The following is a 20,077-nucleotide window of genomic DNA, read 5'->3' on the forward strand; positions in this document are numbered from 1 at the left end:
TACACAATCTCATTGATCATCTGTTAATATGAATCCCATTTGTTTCTAATTCTTTTTTTATCTTGTTTTCTTTAATTGTTTTAGTGTGTAAAGACATCAGGGTGGAAGTTGGGACAGTTAACTAACGGGTAAGATATTTTCTTTTTTGAGGTAGCATCATAGAGAAGCAGGTATTGTGTTATTTAGTATTTTATTGGAGTAAATTGATTTATCTCTCACTGAAACCAGGGGGTGTTTGTTGTACTTCAGTTGAAAATAGGGATAGAAAACTTTGTCATTGTAAGGTCATTAGAAAACTCATTTTTTAGGTTAAATACAAATCCTAAAATGAATAATTTTAGCAGTATTTTGTTGTTGTTTTTTTAGGGTGATTTTCATGTTTGTTAAACATTTCCTGCGTTGTTGTCGGATGAAGAGATCTTTTTTTATTTCCCTGTGTTTGGACCCTGATGTTGATGTACAGGTGTTGTAAATAGTTGTGTGATCTTATTCTGGTGTTTTCTTTATGTCTTAGTACAGAAACGGCTGATTCAGGCTCTGACTGAGCATATTAATAGTTTTTCCTTCAAATTTTGATTCCATTTAAATCTCAGGAGGAGGAGTCTGCTCACAACTGACCCATTATTGTTATCATTATTATTATAATTATTACTTTTTTCGGACTGCTCAGTATTAAAAACACAGAAGTGTCAGTTGATCTGCTTCAGCTCTGCTTTAACAGGCATGTTTGGACTGGAAGAGATTCAGAGTCTAGCTTTGGTACGTCGCTAGATATCACGTCCACTTGTTTACATTTAAAAAAAACAAACAAAAAAAAAACCCTGATTTCAGCTGGAGACAAACTCCCTCCCAACATGTGAGGTGATGTGGTCCTTGATTTTGAAGGCGGTCACAGGGACGATGTAATATAACTGGTTCATTCAGACATTTTTACTTCCACTTGCTTTTGTGCAAGCAAACATGAGAAATCGAGAAACATTGTGCCTCATCTCCCACCGAGCCTGTCTTTGACTTTTGTCTCTGTATCCTCTGTTACAAAGAAACGTCTTTCTTGTAAATAAGGAAATATTTTAGAATGCATATGAATTGCAACATTGTACAGTATGTACTGTGTGTGTGTGTGTGAGAGCGCGAGTGTGTGTGTGTGTCACTGAGCATTAGCAACAAGCATACATGGCATTATAGTCGTCACAGTCGTGTTATGGTGGTGGGCTGTGTTTTCTAAACTGAGAAATGAGATTTATTTGATCCGTTTACTTGCCTTTTACTCCCACAACAGTGTGCAAATGTCCATGAATTAATCATTTCATTTAAATGTAATAATATTAAACCAGAGAAGAGTTCAAGTTTCTAATCAAATGTCTCCGTATTTTAGAAAGAAGTTGAAATTTAGTGATTGCAAGTCAGAAATGTATCTAAAATGCGAATTCATACATTCAGGCTGTCACAGTGACCGTGAAAATGAAATATCATGGTATGAATTAGTTAACTAGTGAACAACATATTTACCGGAAAAGCAAAACAAGTTTCATTGAAGCTATTGTCTGGAAACAGAAGTTTGTTTGTGTGTTGAAGTGGGAATTACAATTGTAACCTCAGGGAATGTTGTTTTCTTTTTTTTTTTGTCTCCATCTCAGCTGAATTTGAGTATATTTGTCATTTCCCAAACAATCTTGAGGGGGAAACTCGAGCTTTGCTCCATTGGAAGCAGATGGGTGAAAGACAATAGGCAAACACAGAAATGTTAGAGGCAGCAGAGAGTGAAGCAAATCAGTCCAAACACACACAGCTGTCCTCCTAAAGCATCTTGTTGATTTTCATTCATAAACAAACCCTTATCCTTAACCTTAACCTTAACCAGTTAATCTCTGACCCTCCTCCTGTGGGTTGTGTCTCCATGAGTTCACCAGTGTAGTTTTCAGATATGAGTCTCTTTTGAAAGGCAATGTAAGCAGGTCGTCCAAAAAAATCAGATTCAGTCTAAGCAACGAATTCAAGGTCGACTCGACTTGACTCGACTCGAAACACAAACTAGTGACGAGCAGAGCTGTTGTTTTCAGTGTAACTGAATCCTTAGAATCAGTTAATAAAAAAAATTCAGGACTTCCTGCATGAGCAGAGCACAGACTCCATCACTGAACTGAAATACGGCTGAACGGGTTGTGATTCAGCTCACGATCGCCTCCATTTCCTTTGCTGAATGTTTTAAGTCTTTTTGATTGATCTACAGTTCAAAGTATCAGGTACCATCGCTAATCGAGTCGAGTCAAGCTGAGTAGTGTTAGAACTGTATAATAATGTATATGATAATGGAAAAGCGCCAATAGACACAATGCATTCCCAAGCACCTTACCCTTACCTTAACCCTCACGATTAAATGCCTAACCCTTAAGCTAAACCCTATTCTCTTTAACACTAACCTTAAAACCTTCAGGTCTTCACATTGAAAAAGCCATTTAAAGTTGTGGGGAACAACCAGAAGAAGATTGGATTAGATTAGATTAGAAAAAAACTATTTTCCGAAGAACAAATTGTCTATTTATTTTTTGGGTCTTTAGTGTGTATGTGTGTACATGTCTTAAATAAACTGTGTGGACCAAATGTCACGCAAACCTGTCTATTTGAGGACATTTTGGCTGGTCCACATACATTTAACAGGCTTTTTGAGGACTAAAACCTGGCTTTAGGGTTAGATTAAGATTAGGGTTAGGGGTTAGGATGTGTGTGTGTGAACCCAGCCCATCACCATGAACAGCCCCTGCTGTGATGATACACTGTAAGTGAAGGAGGACAGAATCTGTGTGGTGTTGGGTTGTTAATCTCACCCAAACAGGTGGAAACATCGTCACATTCTTGTTTTTATGACATTTTTAAACCAGAAAAGAACTTGTGAAAATGTTAAATCTGGAGATCAGTGAGGCTTTTCAGCTTAATTTGGCTGAGGTGAGGAAAGAGAGACTGTGTTGTTTTGTCGTTTGGCATCCATACGTTCTTTCCCGTGTTTTTTTTCCCCTTGTTTTTGAGGATTTTAAAAGCCTGTTGCAGGAAATGTGGTAGTTATACTTCATCAAAACTGGTTTAAAAAAATCTTTGGAATGTGGCATTTTATATTTTAAAGACAATAACTTTAAGTATTGAGTGTATAGATTTATTCAGCATGTCTGCCGGGAGGGAATGGCAATAATGAAACCATGTAGTGCAAAGAGAATGAGTCGCTCGACTGAGAGCTTCGCTCAAGCAGAATTATTTTTCAGATGAACAACTGCTGTGCTTTCAAACATCTCACTGTTCATTGACGACAACAGCGTTCATGTATGTGTGTAATCAGAATATGAAACGATAAAATCAAATAAAAATGTGGATGTGAAAAAAAAAAACGTTTAGGGTTTTTTTATTCCTTTGAGACTTCTACATCTGCTTTGTATTTAAACCTGAGTGAGTTTTAATCCACAGATTATAAATGTTTGTTTCTGTTCTCTGGGTTTGGCATAAAATCGTGGCTGTTGTAAATCTGATTATCATCTGTAATTTGAGTGGGTTTAAGGACAGAAGTGATGAAATATAATCAGGCAGAATGAGACAATGAGACATTTTACTTTCTTAGGTCAACAGGGTCGTACTCTAAATAAGCAACAATCTGATTATAAGGGTTGAGTAATCCAGCCTGGGTCAAACGTTTTTATACCAAGAACCACCTGAGAAAATATTGAGCTCTTGAAGTAACTAATGAAATTAGATTAAGATTGAACATGAGATAAATTTCTTTCACTTTCTACGCACTTCAGTCTAATTTCCAGGTATATACAGTAGAACAGTATTTCTAGGTTTCCTCCAGGTACCACTGACGGTACACATACCGCTGTTTGAGAACCATGGATATAGTAGACTATATGGAAACTATTTATACGGATGTAGTTTAAACTTAAAAACAATCATTTTACCTAAGATGATTCTAAATCATGAAGTCCAGAAATGACTGGAAAGTTCCAGGCTCCCCCTTGTGGCACTTAATATTAACACTTTTCCACATTCATGATTATCCTGATAATCCTGAAATCATATATGCGTATATCATCCCGACCTCTGCTATGTATTAATCAGATTATAACGTGAATGGACTATTCCATGTGTAAGAGTGATATTATTGTAGACACAGTTACGTTTATGTGCATAAATCAGTCCTGACGCATTTTTAACAGCCAACATAATAAGCAGAAGAGCAAAAAGATGAAAAGAATCCAAACAATCAAATCATTAAAATGTGCAAAACAGTGTGTGTGCCTCTTGTATTTGTAGCTGTGTGAGGACCAAAAACATGTAACCATAGGGAGTAAGGACATTGTCTAAAGGCAGGTTTAAAGGGCTTTTGGGGGTTAGGGTAAGGTTAAAGGTTAGGATTAGGCACTTAGTTGGGATGGTTAGGGTAAGGGGCTTTGTTAATGCAGTATGTCTTAGTGATGTGTCCTCACTAAGATTTAAAAACAAGTTTGTGTGTGTTTCTCATGGTCCCACCTGGTTCCCATTAGGGATTCATGTGTTGTTCCTCCAGGGAACAGATACCGCAAGTGTCTTATTGTGCTTTTATTCAGCAGATGGAGAAGAGAACATGCACATCACAACATGAAGACGTCTCTGACGCTGTCCTCCCTCTGTCCCTCTGTCCCACTGTCAATCTCAGTCTTACTTACTGAAGTAAGAGTTAAGGGCTTTTTTGAACTAAAACTATAACACACACACACACACACACACACCTTGGATGGGGTTAATCCAGTTAACCACATTTAGCCATGTTTTCCATGTGAACACATTCTTAGGATTAAACATTCAAACGTCCAGAGATTCAACTGGTCCCACAGTCTTTGCTGTTGGTGGTTCACATGCACCTTAAGAGCCGTGCTTTGGGATTCTTTAATGAAACATTTAAAAACACATTTGCCAATTCATTTCCTCCAGCTTGAATAAATCCTCATGTTTTTAGCACATCACCGTTCTTTCAAAGCTTGACCCAGCAAAGGTCACTCATGTGTGACAAACACCCGCTTGGCGCCGTAGTCCGTCTCTTCTCCCGCTGCCTCCCCCGTCCCCTCTCTCCACCTAAAGGGCCAGGACGTCGGGACGTCGGTCCTGTTGTGGCAGCTCAGACTGGGGTCGTGCAGGAGGTTCCACATGAGCCAGATCTGCGGGACACTGAGGCTGTGGACAACCATGAGCTCTCTGTAGAAACACGGGTTGAACGTCTCCAGGTGCGGCGCGGCGGATGGACGGGGGATCCCGAAGGTCCGGAAACCCTGGTGCCGCGAGGGTTTGACGCCAATCAGCTGGAGACACATTCCCAAAAAGACGTCATCGATGGGGAACAACTCCACCTCGAGAAAAGAAAAAGACCGAAGATGAAAAAACAGTATGTACAAAAACGTTTTTTACAGTCCAGTGTGAAACATTTAATACGGTTTATTGGCAGAACTTGAATATTACTGTGAGAGTAATCACTATAATATAAAAACAGCGCGTGGATGTTCTGCTAGTGAAACAAGAAAGTAACATTCATCAAAAAAACAAATAGTAAGGAAACATGTTTCTCGTGATGCTGTACATACAAATAAATAATTTGGAAAAATATTATGTCATACAACCTCATCATGTTATAGCAAGACACTAAATGATCTCATTATAATGGGATAAATCCATTATTCCCTCATAATAACATGATAACTTATATTGCTGTTTTATTGTTCTTTATTTGACAGGACAGTGAAGCAAAGCACCAGGAGAGAATCAAACCCACGTTACGCTTGTGTGGAATAAAAAGGATAAAATGAAGAAATGGCTCTCCTTCTGAAGTAAGTTGAGACGTGGCCAGATTCTGCAGTTACTGAGCACAGTGAGATAATTGTATCATTTATCACGTTATAATGAGGTCATTTATTTCACAATATGAGGTTATAGTTGGCTATTAAAATCCCATCTGTTAATCTCTCACACTGCGGGATAATTTGGCCGGATAATCTGTCCAGATCAGCCTAAAATCTGAAGCGGTAGAGCCAGATCAGGACCAAAATCTGGCCAATTATCCCCTAGAGTAGGGCGGGGCTTAACTCTTACCCACTGAAACGCCCTTTTCTACATTTTTGTTACCTGTTGACATGCAGAGCTGAGTCTGCGAGCTGTATGTCCCGACATGACGAACCCTCCTCCTCCGGCGTAGTTCGGGTACAAACCTCCACCGTACACAAACTCGGGCACGTAATACTTGGAACTGCGCCGGCGAATGGGTTTAGCGTGGATGATAATGTCCCCGACAAACAGATCTTTATCTGGCTTTTGGCCGTGTAACATCTCTAAAATGTTCTCCACATTCACGTACACGTCCGCGTCGCCTTTAAAGATGAACCTGTGAGACAGAGAGAGAAACAGGAAAAGTGTCAAAATACGAGTCACGAGTTTATAATCCCAGTAAAAAAATTTTTTTATAAATACTGACTTGACATGAGGACAGCTGCTGTTGACCCATTCCAGAAAGTGTGTTTCCTTCAGCGTCAGGTTGAAGAAAGTGTCTTCAAAGTCCCAAAGCAGGATATCCTGAAACGTTTGACTCTCATACGTCAGGAGTCGATCCCACAGAGGCAGAGAACTCCGATTTCTGGGAACGCCGAGCAGGAAAACTGTACGGATGGACACACCGTCATGGAAACGTCTCTCGTTACCCCATGTCCGACGCACCACCTGTGAGAGGAAATGATTCAGGAGCAAGAAACAAGGTTGTTCATTATTTTTTTACAGTGTGATCTTTCATTTTAGTATTTAGAGTTACAGTATAACAAAGTTAAGAAAATAAGGGTTAAAATATACCAAATAGAAAGAAATACTCTGTGTTCATCTTAAATTCTGGGATTAAAGTCGGTGATTACCTGACGTTTATCAAAATCTGCAGCAACAGATTTGACTGCAATGAGCATGTGGAGAGCAGGAGTGGATCCCGTTTCATCCCTGCCTCCTCCTGCTCCTCCTCCTCCTCCCTCTTCTCCTCTGATGTGACATTTCTCGGGCTGATCTATGAGCAGCCGAAAGTTTCTGTTGTCCTTTTCTCTCAGGTAACCCTCAAAGTCAAACGGTGGCCTCGTGGGCAGAGGTTTGCCGGCAGCCTTGGTCGGCACAAGATTCTTCCGTCTGGACTTAGATTTCCCCTTAGATTTCCCCTTAGATTTGGACTTGGCCTGAGGAGGTTTGGTGTTGGACTCGGGCTTACAGGCAGGCAGCTGTGGTGCTGGAGGGCTGGATGGTTCCTGGAATGTGAGACAGGGGACAGAGGACATTCATTTTGCTGGATGAGCAGTGGCCGTCACTGTAACTGGAGCAAACACAGCACAATGAAAACAGACTTTTAATGCCTTTTTAGTCTATTTATAAGTAATTCTAGCTTTTTGGGTCTCTGGTTATTTCACTACTAAAGCTGTAACTTTTAAATATAAACACATGTCAGTTACAGCCATATCAAAGCCAAATCTGCACCTCACAGCTTAATATAACTTATCAAAGTACTGTAGGAAAAAAAACTGGAGAAGACTGTGTGTATATCATGCACGCTCTGTGTGGGTGTGTGTGTGTATTCATATTTTTGTGAGGTCCAAAAAAAAAACATACAAATCTATCTTTAAAAGAACATTTTGACATTGTTCTCTGGATCCCATAACTTTAAAGGGTTAAGACCTGGTTTCAGGGTTTAGGTTAGGCACTTAGTTATGACGGTTGATCCAATCCAATCCAGTCCAACTTTATTCGTAAAGCATTTTCAAACAACCACAGTGGACCAAAGTACTGCACAGAATAATAAATAACAGACATTAAAAGCTAAAATACATCTAAAAAAACAACAACTAAAAGTTGTTAAAAGACATAAAACATGGATAAAAAAAAACAGCCATACAATGAAACATAAGGAAACTGAAATAAAATAACGTCAACAACTTAAGTTTTGTTAAAGGCCAATGAGAAGAGATGAGTTTTAAGTTTTAAGGGGCGAGGGAATGCACTAGAACTTTAACTATGGACCATACCAGTCATTCCCAAACTTAAGAATTTCTTGGCTGACTTTAAATTCTAAAAATCACCTACAGCCCACCAAAACCTTAAATCAGGCCGAGAACATTTTAAAGTAGCCTCGTTCCTGCATACATGATCAAGAAGTGACTTAGATCAGGTCCTACCCCCGGAGACTTCTGGTCCACTTTAGTCCCTCTGGCTCCCAGCAGGGTCCGACTGGAGCTGGTAGAGCCGTGAATCTCCAGCTTCCACAGAGGTTTGTCCCACCCAGAGGAGAGCATGACCTGGAACCACGGGTGAGGTCATTGATGATGAACTCATACCGTAAATAGAGATTCTAAGCTGTGACTTCGACCTACAGTACCTGTCGGGCGTAGAGAAGCAGACAGAACAGGACGAGCAGCATCATGGTGCACAGCACATCTCCCTTCACATGGAGAATCCTCCTCATCATCACCACCTTCCTCAGCAGCCTCATGGTAGTGAACGGTCCTGACTCTTCATGAAGACATTCAGGACAGATGTTATCAGTCAGATTTGAGTTTGCAGTGAGGAAATCAGATGATTTTTCTTCATCTTCTTGGCTGAGGTGTGAAGAATCACCTCCTCTCACATGATTATGACAGGGCTTAAAGTGCAAATCACTTATGTGACTGGAAGGATGTCCATCGACTGTGTCCTCCTCGTCTCCCCAGGCACCTGCAGAACAGCATTAGTGAAGCTCAGGAGTGTTTTTCAAGTGCGGTTGTATGAAAAATATAAAAACAGCAAGGAAACTTTACAAAAGGCCCCCATTTTATTTCTCAATCTCAATTGATTATCACTGAAAATCAAGTTATTTGTCTGTTTTTGATATTTATAGATTCATATCAACACTTTTATGTTGAAATTCTGTGACATATCATCACAGAAGTTATTTTTGGCCCCATCCCCATCTCCAATGACAAGATAAAGTAACTAACATACATAAATCATCAAATTTTGTAGAGTGACTAAAATCTGTTTTTAATCCGTTTCTTTTTTAACACTGGCATGTTCTTTTGAAGGTCCAATTAACCCCTGGACGTGATCTGTTTGTGTTACTCCCCTCTGGCAAGAGGACCAAAACAAATCAACACTAAAAACTTTTTCTTGCTGCAGCTGATCTATTCATCAAGAGGAGAAGGTGATCATCTGCCACCTCTGATTACATATTATAACCATAACGATTCTTGTTTCGACAGATAGCACAGCTCCCATATTTCACTGGCAATTATTACTTTCTGTCTGACATAAAAAAAGAAGTTGTAATGTGGCTTTAACTTTGAAACAGCATCCACATTTAAGCCTCTCTGCGGTTAAATCAATTTATTTTGTCTTAAGGAAAAAAAAGTTGCCCCTTCAATAACCTGATCCAGGTGTCTGAGGGTCACACATTCCTGTGTGTCAAAGGTCAAGAAAAAGCAGGGTTACATCACTTTCCACATAGATGATAATCCATGCAGTGAGTATGCAGGTAAGGTGACATGTAAATGCATGTAATGTGTTTTACAAACAGTCAGGTTTGTGTCGTATTTAAAAGCAAAATGCATTAAAACGTACCAGACAAGAGGAGGAGGAGGTCAAAGTGAAAACATCTGTGCAGCTGCAGCGGAGACTCTGCTCCACTCTGTTCCCTCTGTGCTCTAACACACCAACTGAAGTGGAAACTTACAAAGTTTCTTTAAAATCCAGGGAGGAAAAGACGAAAAAGGGACGCTGAGTTTTGAAGTCCGTGAAGATAAAACAGCCTGTTCCACACAAGCGTCTGCGCTCATGACGCATTCAAGTACTGTGGGAAATACCGGCATCACAAAGTTGTCTGGTGAATCCAAACAAATATTGCGTTTTAAGGATAGAATAAACTACTTGCTTATCAAAGGTTTATACATACCCGCATTACCAGCAAAACAAAACGATAAAATGCACAGAACATGACGATTTTGTTTTACACGTAAACTAGCGTTTGAATACGCAGCTAGCACGTGAACAGGGGCGTTTCCAGAGAGTTTAGGGGCCTCAGGTAAAACTAGACCAAACCTCCAGAGAATGTTCATAAAAATATTTAATGACCCTACTTAATTTGTTCACAATCGCTGAAAAAAGTCACCACTTGATTTGCTATCACTGACACATTTATTTAATGTTTATATTTTAATATTCAGTAGCATTAGGATTCAGTAGGAAACCAGTCAAAACAACGAGCTTGTAAGAAGCACTTGAATGCAGCAGTCTTCTTCTTTTTTTAGTTGACCACGTGATTTAAGCTGAGCAGGCAGATGCCAACACAGCAAACACGTAGAATGGAAAAGAAAAGAAACTGTGTCATTCTTGTTATTGTTAATTGAGAGCATATTATTTGTGGTAAGATAACTAGACACACACAACTTTTGAAAACACATCATTTAATAGTTTCTGTCACAAACACATTACATTTACACACACCCTGTTTTGATCACAGGTTAGACACACAGCATTGGTCCTCTGTGACATTCATTCATTCACTCGTTTTCAAACGTTTTCTTTGGCTACAAACACCACACGAACACACAACAGCTGGAGGCGGAGAACGAGCCGTCTCTCAGAGCTAACAGAGGGACGACGAATGGCCCAACGCCGCATCTGGGAGGAAACTGCTCTGTCTCGCTCCAGCTGTGCTTTCTCTAAACATCACTGTGTGCGAGCTGAGTCTATGTTCAGATCAATTCCTTTGAGGAAACACAGTCAGGATGACTTGTCCTAAACATTTTCTGCACAGTTGTGCAAACGTCAGTGTGACTTTCCTTTCCTGTATGAGAATGGCAGAACGCTCTAAACAGTTGAGTCATTCCTACCTGCTGACTCCTACGTTAAAGTGCCTTATTTACTCACTAAGCTGAACTCCACAAAAACCATCTGCCAGACTGAGATGGATGGATGTTTTAACCGTTAAACTAAATCCGTGGTCAGCGTTCCTAGTTTTATGAGCAAGCAGAATTTCAAGTGTGAAGGAGCTGGTGCCAATGTTGGTGCAAGGCTGTTGCTTAAAAGTGTAGTCATGAAACAAAAAGAAAAGATGGATTAAGGCAACAACAATGTCCCCTTTCCAGTCCGAACATATTTCTTGTCCAAGGCTTTTCTGTGTTGGTGCTATGCTGAAGTTCATCACTTGTGCTTATTAATATCACCCTCTCTAAATGCTCTTTCCATCCTCAGGAGGATGCAGTGCCAGCTCTCATGATTCTGAAGAGCGAGTTGACGTTATTGCTTTTGATGGCGTCTCGGCAGGCGGATATCACTTGGTTCTTAGGCTTTCCCACTGAAGAGAGGGACGGACAGAGACAGAGACAGAGATGATCAGGGAGACAAATGAAGGCTGACATTCGTTATTTTGAGATTTAATATTTTTTGCTCACTGTTTGTTGCTGACATTTGTATTAATACCTTTTTTTTCTTTTTAAAGCTACTGTCAACAATGTCATTTTTTGGAATAACCTCCAGTCTTTTGCTGCCATTGTGTCTCGTCAAAGCTTGATGATGGACGTGCCTGATGTCCGATGCTCGAGGAAACACGGGGACGTGACCTGAGCTGTGTCTGGCATGGTAAGAGTTGCTAATGTTGCTGCAGTTATGGAATATTAATCACCCGACTGAACGAGTAAGTAATTACACATAATTGATCAGACTGCTTTATCTAATGTGCTCGGGCACGAAAACAGAAGTTGTAGGTGCCACATAAGTGTTTCACACACACACACACACCTACCTCTGAGTCTACCTGCCCGCTGTATAGCCAGGTTGACAGACTTGAGACAGGCCAGCAGGGCATTGTGGTTGTTAGAGCGTATTTTATACTCATTGATGAGATCCCGGTTTAGATCGTACAACTCTCTGTAACGCTTCTTCATAACGGTCCTGAAGGGTGCAGAGAAACAGGGCGAGAGAGTCAGTGTGTGCAATCAGGAACAACTAACTTATGCTCTTTTGTGTCTTTGATATCAACTATTTTTACTCAGAAATCACAAATCTTTAGTTATTCTGCTGGTCCATACTGGTTTTGCATTATTTATTCTAAAGAGGCACTGCTACTTTAAGTTACAACAGCGTCTCATGCAAGACTCATAGAATTATAGCATCATCGCAAGCACTACAAGACTAACTGTCTTCATTGTTTATATGGACCTGGAGATAATTCAATGAAAAAATAATAAAAAAAAAAAGGAAGCAAAAAAAATCCTAATTTTGGAGTTTTTTGCAACCCAGCTGGATTTTTTTACAGCAGACATTTTGAAATGAAACTGAATATTAATGACAAAAAAGACAGGAGTAGACAGGAACAACACACATGCGGTGCCTTCCCACAGATGTTCAGCATGAATGTGAATGTTGCGGTAACTCACATGTGACACATGAGGCGAGCGTCCTCTGCTTGCACCAGCATGTTCCTGATGTAGTTGGAGTGGTCGGCCATAGCTGCAGTTAACTTCTGATGGACCGAGTGGAAATCATCCACCTGACAGTGAGACATTCAACACCCAGTATTAATACTCGTTTAGATGCACGACCATGATTCCGGTGAGCTTTATATCAGTCATCCACAGAGACTAGGTCAATGTTTCTTAAAAAGAAAATTCAAACAAACAAAAAGGGCATGGTTTTCTATTCAAAATAATATATAAATAAATAAAAAGTTAGAGAAATTACAGTAGAAATAGTGAGAAATGCAGAGTTCATGTATGAAACAGAGACTCATCAGCAATGTGGCAAAATATATTATTCAAGCCCTTACTTTTTCATGAAACTGAACTCAAACTATACAGAATTTGTTCTCTTTTTTGATAAAAAGGTACATATATAAAGCTTTTTACACAGACACTTCTAAAGACCTCAGTCCAAATAAAGCCAGACCTCAGTGAGTGTAGTGCGCAGCTCTTCAAAGTATCCGGGGAAGTCTGCTTCTGACGAAAGGTCCTCTATTGCCAGGAAGGAGGCCAGTGATTGGACCAGATCTCCTGCCAGGTCAATGTCATCTGTTCTCAGAGTGATCTGATTGGACAAATAAGGAATTTTATTTATGTACCTGAGGAACTTTAGTTGATTTCATGGCTGTGGTCTATTGTGACAATGTGCAGATACACAGATCAGTAGAGTGCAGGAGTAGCAAAAGTCAACGGTGGATGTTAACTGTTCATTTCTTGTCCACAGGCTGGTTTGATGTCTGTTCAGACTGAAAGGAAATGCAGTTTTCATGTATACTCTTATTTTCACGTAAACCTCCTTAAGTGTCTTGGTATTTCCTTTTTTTGTGAACATAAGTTTACATTGAAGTATGAAGCTCAAGTGCATTGATTCTCTTGTTAATTGTTGTGAAAAGGTGTTTAAATCTAACTGTGTGTTAAGTGTGTACCTGTCCATTGCTGGCCATGCTGATGGACAAGTGTCCCCCTCCTCTTAATGAATTAAAGGTCACATCAGGACTGTCCACTCCCTTTGGAAGCAGGAAGTTCTGATTCAGCCACATCACCACCTGCACTCACACACAAGAAAAGCACCAAGTTATTGTCTTCACTGCATGGAGCTGATCCCTCTTTAATGTTTGTTTTTTTCTTTCTATCACAAAGGTGACAGTCTACCCGCTGTGGTCGGTCGCTGATGCTGAAGGTGACCCTTCCGTTGGGCGGAACTTCAGAGGAGTCCAAACTGATGTCATACATGGAGAACCGAGGCAGGTGACGAGTGATTTCAAACACGTGGAACTGTGTGCTGGAGGGGACATAAACCATGAGCTTTGTTAAATGTATTCAAATGAATCCATATCAACTTTACACTGGAGTGTTTGCACATACTGAGGTGAATTATGATAAACAGGCGTGCCTCTCATCTGGCTGCTGCTTACAGAGTAATAAGAGGATATTTGCATAAAGCTGAGCACTGTTGTTGCCTCACCAGAGCAAATAAGCAGAGTTGAGTAATGAGAATTTCCCCTCATCACTCATTCTCAGCTACAGCTCCCCGACTGCACCCACTACATCCCCAGATATTTTTTTTGTTAAATGCCAAGCAAATGTTAAGCAAATGCAGATTTTCTCCTCCTCACACATACATATAACTGTGGTGTCTAGTTGGTCCTCTATTCAGGATTTTTAAGCATGTCTAGAGATATTCCACAGTCTTGCTCTCACAGACAGACCAAAAACACTAACATTCTTGGTGTGGGTAAATAACCAAAATATCATTATTTTTACGAGATCAGACGACTTGCACATATCCTACCTAGTTTTCCCTCCAACAAAGGCTTTAATGTGCAGGTCCACTGGTATGTCTTTTGGCGGTACGATGGGAACTCTGACACAACCGGACAGGTTTTGGACACTGGGGTGGACAACATGACTCTCACCCTCAAATATTCCCTCTGCAAAGATGAGCACTGCCCGAATTATCGTCTCTGTACAGGACGCAGGAGAGACGTAAGGATTAGTCGTATTTCACATGCTTCAACTTCTCAATTTACAATAGACAGTTTTACCATTTGGTGTTGAAATGCTGAGTTCTACATGAGCCCTCTGGGCTTCCGTCGCAGGTTTCACTGACAGTGCTGTCTGGAGCTGAGTGTTGGCTGGTATTACCCCCACCCCACTGTTCGTTTCTGACACCCCCTGAAACAATATGATCATTTTTACTGAGGTTAGTACATAGGGGCTGGTTAGATCAAAATTGGAGATGACAACATGGACCTAACACTTGTACATATACATGTATATACCTTAGCGTTCTCATCATAGTTCCGTAGCTCAAGCAGCAGATTCTGCCTGCGATGGCTGAGCTCTCGGATGAGATCTTGTTCAGCACTAGTGTCCATGAGGTTCCCTTTCAGGTCCTTACTGGCTGGCAGGTAACCACGGACTACAGGACACAGACACCGACATCAAATCAAACATCCTGGAGTCTAGATTTAAAAGGACCTTGCGTCTCCATATGTCCTCTGACACGACGTACCCTCTCCTTCTATGGACGTGCAGATGAGTTGCTTCTGTCCGTCCAACCTGTAGTCCCCCTCCACCACTCCTGCCACTGAAGAGGAGAGGTTGTCCTTGAAAATGACCTCTCCTGTGCGGTCGCTGCGCGCATCAATCTGCGACAAGGTAAGAACACAGCTGAAAAAAATGAATCCGCAGAAATATAATGAACATAAGTGTGTAAGACAGTTTTTAGATGAGCTTTGTGCTGACCTTCCCGTTTGACCATCCAGTGATAAGCTCCACAACCCCATCGGCATTCAGATCAAAGGCGTGGATGCTCATTGCATGATTCTTAGACTGAGTGGGATTAGAAACTACATTAGCAATATGGAATAGCAAATGGAGACTTTAGTTACATTCGGTGAGTATTTATAGGTAAAATGGGGAGTTAATAACTGACTATGAAGCTTCTTCAGATCTGACCAACTAGAGCACAGGAGACTGGAGACTGTTTTTTCCACCAGTTAGTCAGAACTGAAGAAGCTTCTTGGTGGAACGGCTTAAGCCTAAGTCATGCAAGTTACCTACAGCTAACCAAAGCAGATGACTATGACCTGGACTGAGAACCTTCACAGACACAGTTAAAGGTAAATGTAGCCCAAATCCAAGTCAGATTTCAGATTCATGTACTGGGAAAACATTATCACGTGGTACCTTGATCCTCCAGTAGCGGGCAGTGCGGTCATAGACTCCAACAGTCCCATTAGCAAGGGCGTAGCCGAACCTGCTGCCATGCATATGGCACAGTGATGTTACAGTCTGTAAGTAAGAGAGACGGAGAGAGCGCATGTCACTACAAGTGCAATGATCATTAATTATTTCAAAGGCAGGGTAAATTTTGTTCTTTAGTCAACCCATTTACCTCATTTTCAGTCATCTCAGAGACAAGCTCATCCTCTTTGAAAACTCTGATATCAAAGTCCTCAGATCCCACCAGGAGCTGGACACACAATGCAAAATATGAATGAGCTATTTATCATAATGAGAACGAACAAATCTTTCATGTAACTCATTTGTTTAGTCCTGAGAGAACAGTGACCAGTGAGTCACTGAAAAGAGAAGTCAGAGAGGAGGAGGTCAAGCATTAAACTCTGCCTTGAACTGCCTTTAAGTTGGGTCTTACCTCATTTTTGCCGTCCCCAGTGAAGTCACAGAGCACAAGAGATCGGACATTATCTCCAGTTACCTAAAAACAACATAGTTCATCATGATTGAACCTCACAGAAATGTTGATCGGAGCCTGAAAAGCTCAGCATAATTGAATTATTGCAGTTGGGCAATTTTGCCTAATAAAATAGAAATGGATAACAAGAATCTGTCGGCGAGCAAATTATATGAGGCACAAAAATGTGCACATAATGGTTAAAGTAGTGTTTACAGGTCATGATTTGAGATAAATAACTGAACCTTTCAGCTGCTCAGTTATCATGTGTTTTAGACAGATAAAGTGCTAATTCTGCTCGAGAAAGTAAAGTAAATATCTTTTTTATTATTCATATCTCATGTGGACCTGAGAGCAAAGAAACTTCAGGTCTTGAGAGTAACTGTTTTAGTAATTAAGTTGAATAATTATATTTTAATCAGGCACACTAAAAATGGAGCAGCTGAGGATGCGTTTGACTAGTAAGACTTGATGAAACACTACTTTTATGTAAGACAAAAACAATATATGTAGACTTCTCTGTACTTACTGTCCAGAATTGGTCATTGCCTTCATAGTCAAAACCTTGCAAGGCACAGTTTCCTCCAATGATGGCAAGAGGAGAAGAAATGTCTCCAAGTTTGCCCAACACGATGGTGTTGGCCCCATCGGTTACCTGCAAGCCCACACAGAAGAAACGAACAAGACAGCTGTTAAAAGCCCTATGTACCCCTTCATGATAAAGAATCAGGCCAAAGTTAGTCCAGCCCCACTTACCTCTCTGTAGAATACATCAGCATTGTCATGAACATCATAGGCCAGGAGATTCGTTTGGGATCCCACTAGCAGTGTTTCCCCTGTAGTGTTTGGACCGAGTTTTCCCGCAGTCAGACAACTGACCGCCTGGTTGATGTTGAGAAGCGAGATGTCAGAGTCCTGGGTGCTCTGGCTCAGCCGGTGAGCCACAGGTCTCTGACCACGGGCATGAGGATTGTGGATAAATACCTTTTTAAGAGAGAGAGAGACGTGAGATGAGGGCATGAACGAAGAAACATGTGACAGCAAATCTTGTAGATATGTAGGAAAGGATATAGCAAAAGTTTTAAGTTGAGGAGTTTTTCAAAATATGGGCAACTTTCTTGCATTTAGTAGGTCATTTGACAGTAGATTCCTTTGATTGAACTAGACTTACTCACCAAAACCTGGTAATATTCATTACTAACTATGTGATTACACTTTTTAATAGGCACAAGTATGAATATGTGTGTGCTTGTATGTATAAAGTTGTTTCTTTTCTCTTTTTCGATTATGTATACATGGATGTGTATAACCACTATGTATAATTAATAACACCTTGATTGACCTTGAGGTTTGTTGCACCTTTTTAGCTGAAACTGTTGTGCGGGGGGTGTTAAGTGTTGAGTGTTATATTCAATAATCAATAAATATTTGGGGAAAAAGATTCAAGGAATACAAAGTTGGGAATTTGAAGATTTACAACTAGCTACCGGGGGATAATTTGAAATTACTCTGACAACAACCATGTTGTCAAGCTTATGCTATGACATTTAAGGTCATTATGAGTTGTTTTTTTTGTTTTTTCTAAATTATGGTGGAAGTTGGAACAGAGATTTTTTTTCCCCCTCACCTTTCCAGCCTGTGTGGCTGCAGTAAGACATGGGTGGAGTCCATCAAACTTCCCAATTGTCACCATGCGAGGATTGATCTTGTGGTTCAACTTCAAAGTAAATATGGGGACCAGCATGTTGCCTTTTGGATTCCCTTAAAAAAGCCAACAAGACACAGAGAAAACAGGAAAAATAAAGCATGTGATAAATATTGTCTTTTTGGGTAGTAATGATAAAATGTAATTTTACTCTGATGTTGTAAAAACGAGTAAGAAATGTAGTGGCCAAAAGATATTGTGAACCTTGTGAACCTGTGGATTGAAGCTTGAAAACATGAAGCTTTTAGACTGGGGGTTCCCAAACTTTTTTTAACCAGGGCCAGATTTGATAATGTGAAGATGTTCGGGGACCAATGGTCACTTCACACTTTTTTTAACAGTAAGTTGTACATACAAATGCACTGTTCAATTAAAATTAGTCGTCTAAATATGACATTTTTGTCAAATTTTGGACGACAGACTAAACTATGACATTTTAGTGACATTTTGGATGATATACTAAACTATGACATTTTGGTGACTTTTTGAAAGACATCCTAAACTATGACATTTTTGTCAAATTTTGGACGACATACTAAACTATGCCATTTTTGTCAAACTTTGGACGACATACTAAACTATTACATTTTTGTCAAACTTTGGACGACATACTAAACTATGACATTTTGGTGACTTTTTGGACGACATACTACACTATGACATTTTTGTCAAATTTTGGATGATATACTAAACTATGACATTTTTGACAGATTTTGGACTACAGACTAAACCAGGAGTCACCAACCTTTTTGAGACCGAGAGCTACCTGAAGGTTAGAGAATAATATGGAGGGCTACCATATTAACATTTTATGCAGTTTACCATTTAAATGATAAATATTATGCATTCAATTGCATACACATTAATTCCAGTGCTTACTCCTAATGATTATCACAGTTTTTATAAACAATATCAAGGACATTTTACTCAGTGATCATATGGATACATACAAGTGAGGTGAAGTGAAATGAGCCCGCGGGCACCTCGTTGGCTGACCACTGGACTAAACTATGACATTTTTGTAAAATTTTGGATGACATACTAAACTATGAGGTTTTGGTGACTTTTTGAAAGATAAACTAAACCATGACATTTTTGACAAATTTTGGACGACATACTTAACAATGACATTTTTGTCTCATTTTGGACGACATACTAAACTATGACATTTTTGTCAAATTTTGGACAACATACTAAACTATGACATTTTTGTCAAATTTTGGATGACTAACTAAACTATGACATTTTTTTCACATTTTGGACAACATACTAAACTATGACATTTTGGTGACTTTTTGGACGACATACTAAACTATGACATTTTGGTGACTTTTTGGACGACATACTAAACTATGACTTTTTTGACTGATTTTGGACGACATAGTATACTATGACTTTTTTGACTGATTTTGACAACATACTTTTTGTCTCATTTTGGACGACATACTAAACTATGAGGTTTTGGTGACTTTTTGGACGACATATTAAACTGACATTTTTGTCTCATTTTGGACGACATACTAAACTGACATTTTTGTCTCATTTTGGACGACATACTAAACTATGACATTTGGTGACTTTTTGGACGACATACTAAACTATGACATTTTTGCCTCATTTTGGACGACATTCTAAACTATGAAATTTTTGTCAAATTTTGGATGATATAATAAACTATGACATTTTGGTGACTTTTTGAAAGACATCCTAAACTATGACATTTTTGACAAATTTTGGACTACAGACTAAACTATGACATTTTTGACAAATTTTGGATGACATACTAAACTATGACATTTTGGTGACTTTTTGAAAGATAAACTAAACCATGACATTTTTGACAAATTTTGGACTACAGACAAAACTATGACATTTTTTTACATTTTTGGATGACATACTAAACTATGACATTTTGGTGACTTTTTGAAATACGTTTTGAAATTTTCGTTTCATTTTGGACGACATACTAAAGTATGACATTTTGTCACATTTTGGACGACATACTAAACTATGCCATTTTTGTCAAATTTTGAACGACATACTAAACTATGACATTTTTGTCAAATTTTGAACAACATACTAAACTATGACATTTTGGTGACTTTTTGGACTTCATAGTAAACTATGACATTTTTGTCAAATTTTGAACGACAT

The 20,077-nt window shown here is 39.5% G+C and overlaps 2 protein-coding genes across 4 annotated transcripts in view; both read right to left on the reverse strand.

The window, feature by feature from the left end:
• Positions 1-4,566: 4,566 nt before the first annotated feature.
• Positions 4,567-9,859, reverse strand: b3gnt9 (UDP-GlcNAc:betaGal beta-1,3-N-acetylglucosaminyltransferase 9). Of its 2 annotated transcripts, XM_044035225.1 has the most exons (8): positions 9,622-9,859; positions 8,644-8,739; positions 8,405-8,538; positions 8,205-8,324; positions 6,909-7,283; positions 6,482-6,723; positions 6,136-6,391; positions 4,567-5,366 (listed from the first exon to the last, which is right to left on the reverse strand). In XM_044035225.1, the coding sequence occupies exons 3-8, from the start codon at positions 8,516-8,518 to the stop codon at positions 5,016-5,018; spliced, it is 1,458 nt and encodes a 485-aa protein (XP_043891160.1). In that variant the 5' UTR covers positions 8,519-8,538; positions 8,644-8,739; positions 9,622-9,859; the 3' UTR covers positions 4,567-5,015. The 2 variants fall into 2 exon arrangements, with proteins under 2 accessions (XP_043891160.1, XP_043891159.1); XM_044035224.1 differs by having other exon boundaries at positions 8,405-8,739.
• A 371-nt stretch (positions 9,860-10,230) lies between these two features.
• Positions 10,231-20,077, reverse strand: part of bbs2 (Bardet-Biedl syndrome 2) — a 12,422-nt gene continuing 2,575 nt past the window's right edge. The window contains exons 2-18 of one of the 2 annotated variants that reach the window (XM_044037133.1): positions 17,846-17,990; positions 16,975-17,202; positions 16,748-16,873; positions 16,180-16,242; positions 15,919-15,996; positions 15,711-15,815; positions 15,267-15,353; positions 15,034-15,169; positions 14,801-14,940; positions 14,564-14,693; positions 14,311-14,482; positions 13,671-13,800; positions 13,445-13,564; positions 12,946-13,083; positions 12,438-12,550; positions 11,804-11,952; positions 10,231-11,356 (exon numbers count right to left, since the gene is read on the reverse strand). In XM_044037133.1, the coding sequence (XP_043893068.1) occupies positions 11,250-11,356; positions 11,804-11,952; positions 12,438-12,550; positions 12,946-13,083; positions 13,445-13,564; positions 13,671-13,800; positions 14,311-14,482; positions 14,564-14,693; positions 14,801-14,940; positions 15,034-15,169; positions 15,267-15,353; positions 15,711-15,815; positions 15,919-15,996; positions 16,180-16,242; positions 16,748-16,873; positions 16,975-17,202; positions 17,846-17,962 (2,139 nt within the window). In that variant the 5' untranslated portion in view covers positions 17,963-17,990 and the 3' untranslated portion in view covers positions 10,231-11,249. The remainder of the gene's footprint in view (positions 11,357-11,803; positions 11,953-12,437; positions 12,551-12,945; positions 13,084-13,444; positions 13,565-13,670; positions 13,801-14,310; positions 14,483-14,563; positions 14,694-14,800; positions 14,941-15,033; positions 15,170-15,266; positions 15,354-15,710; positions 15,816-15,918; positions 15,997-16,179; positions 16,243-16,747; positions 16,874-16,974; positions 17,203-17,845; positions 17,991-20,077) is intronic. The other variant, XM_044037132.1, reaches the window with a different exon arrangement.

The sequence above is a fragment of the Solea senegalensis genome, linkage group LG10 (genome assembly GCF_019176455.1).
Source record: "Solea senegalensis isolate Sse05_10M linkage group LG10, IFAPA_SoseM_1, whole genome shotgun sequence".
Lineage (NCBI taxonomy): Eukaryota > Metazoa > Chordata > Actinopteri > Pleuronectiformes > Soleidae > Solea > Solea senegalensis.

Excerpts from the sequence above, each read along its gene's own strand:
- b3gnt9 (XM_044035225.1), bottom strand. The coding sequence starts at position 8,518 with ATGAGGCTGCTGAGGAAGGTGGTGATGATGAGGAGGATTCTCCATGTG. Across the intron at positions 7,284-8,204 it reads TGGACCAGAAGTCTCCGGGG|GAACCATCCAGCCCTCCAGC; the intron begins GTAGGACCTGAT and ends CTCACATTCCAG. Across the intron at positions 6,392-6,481 it reads AGCAGCTGTCCTCATGTCAA|GTTCATCTTTAAAGGCGACG; the intron begins GTCAGTATTTAT and ends TCTGTCTCACAG.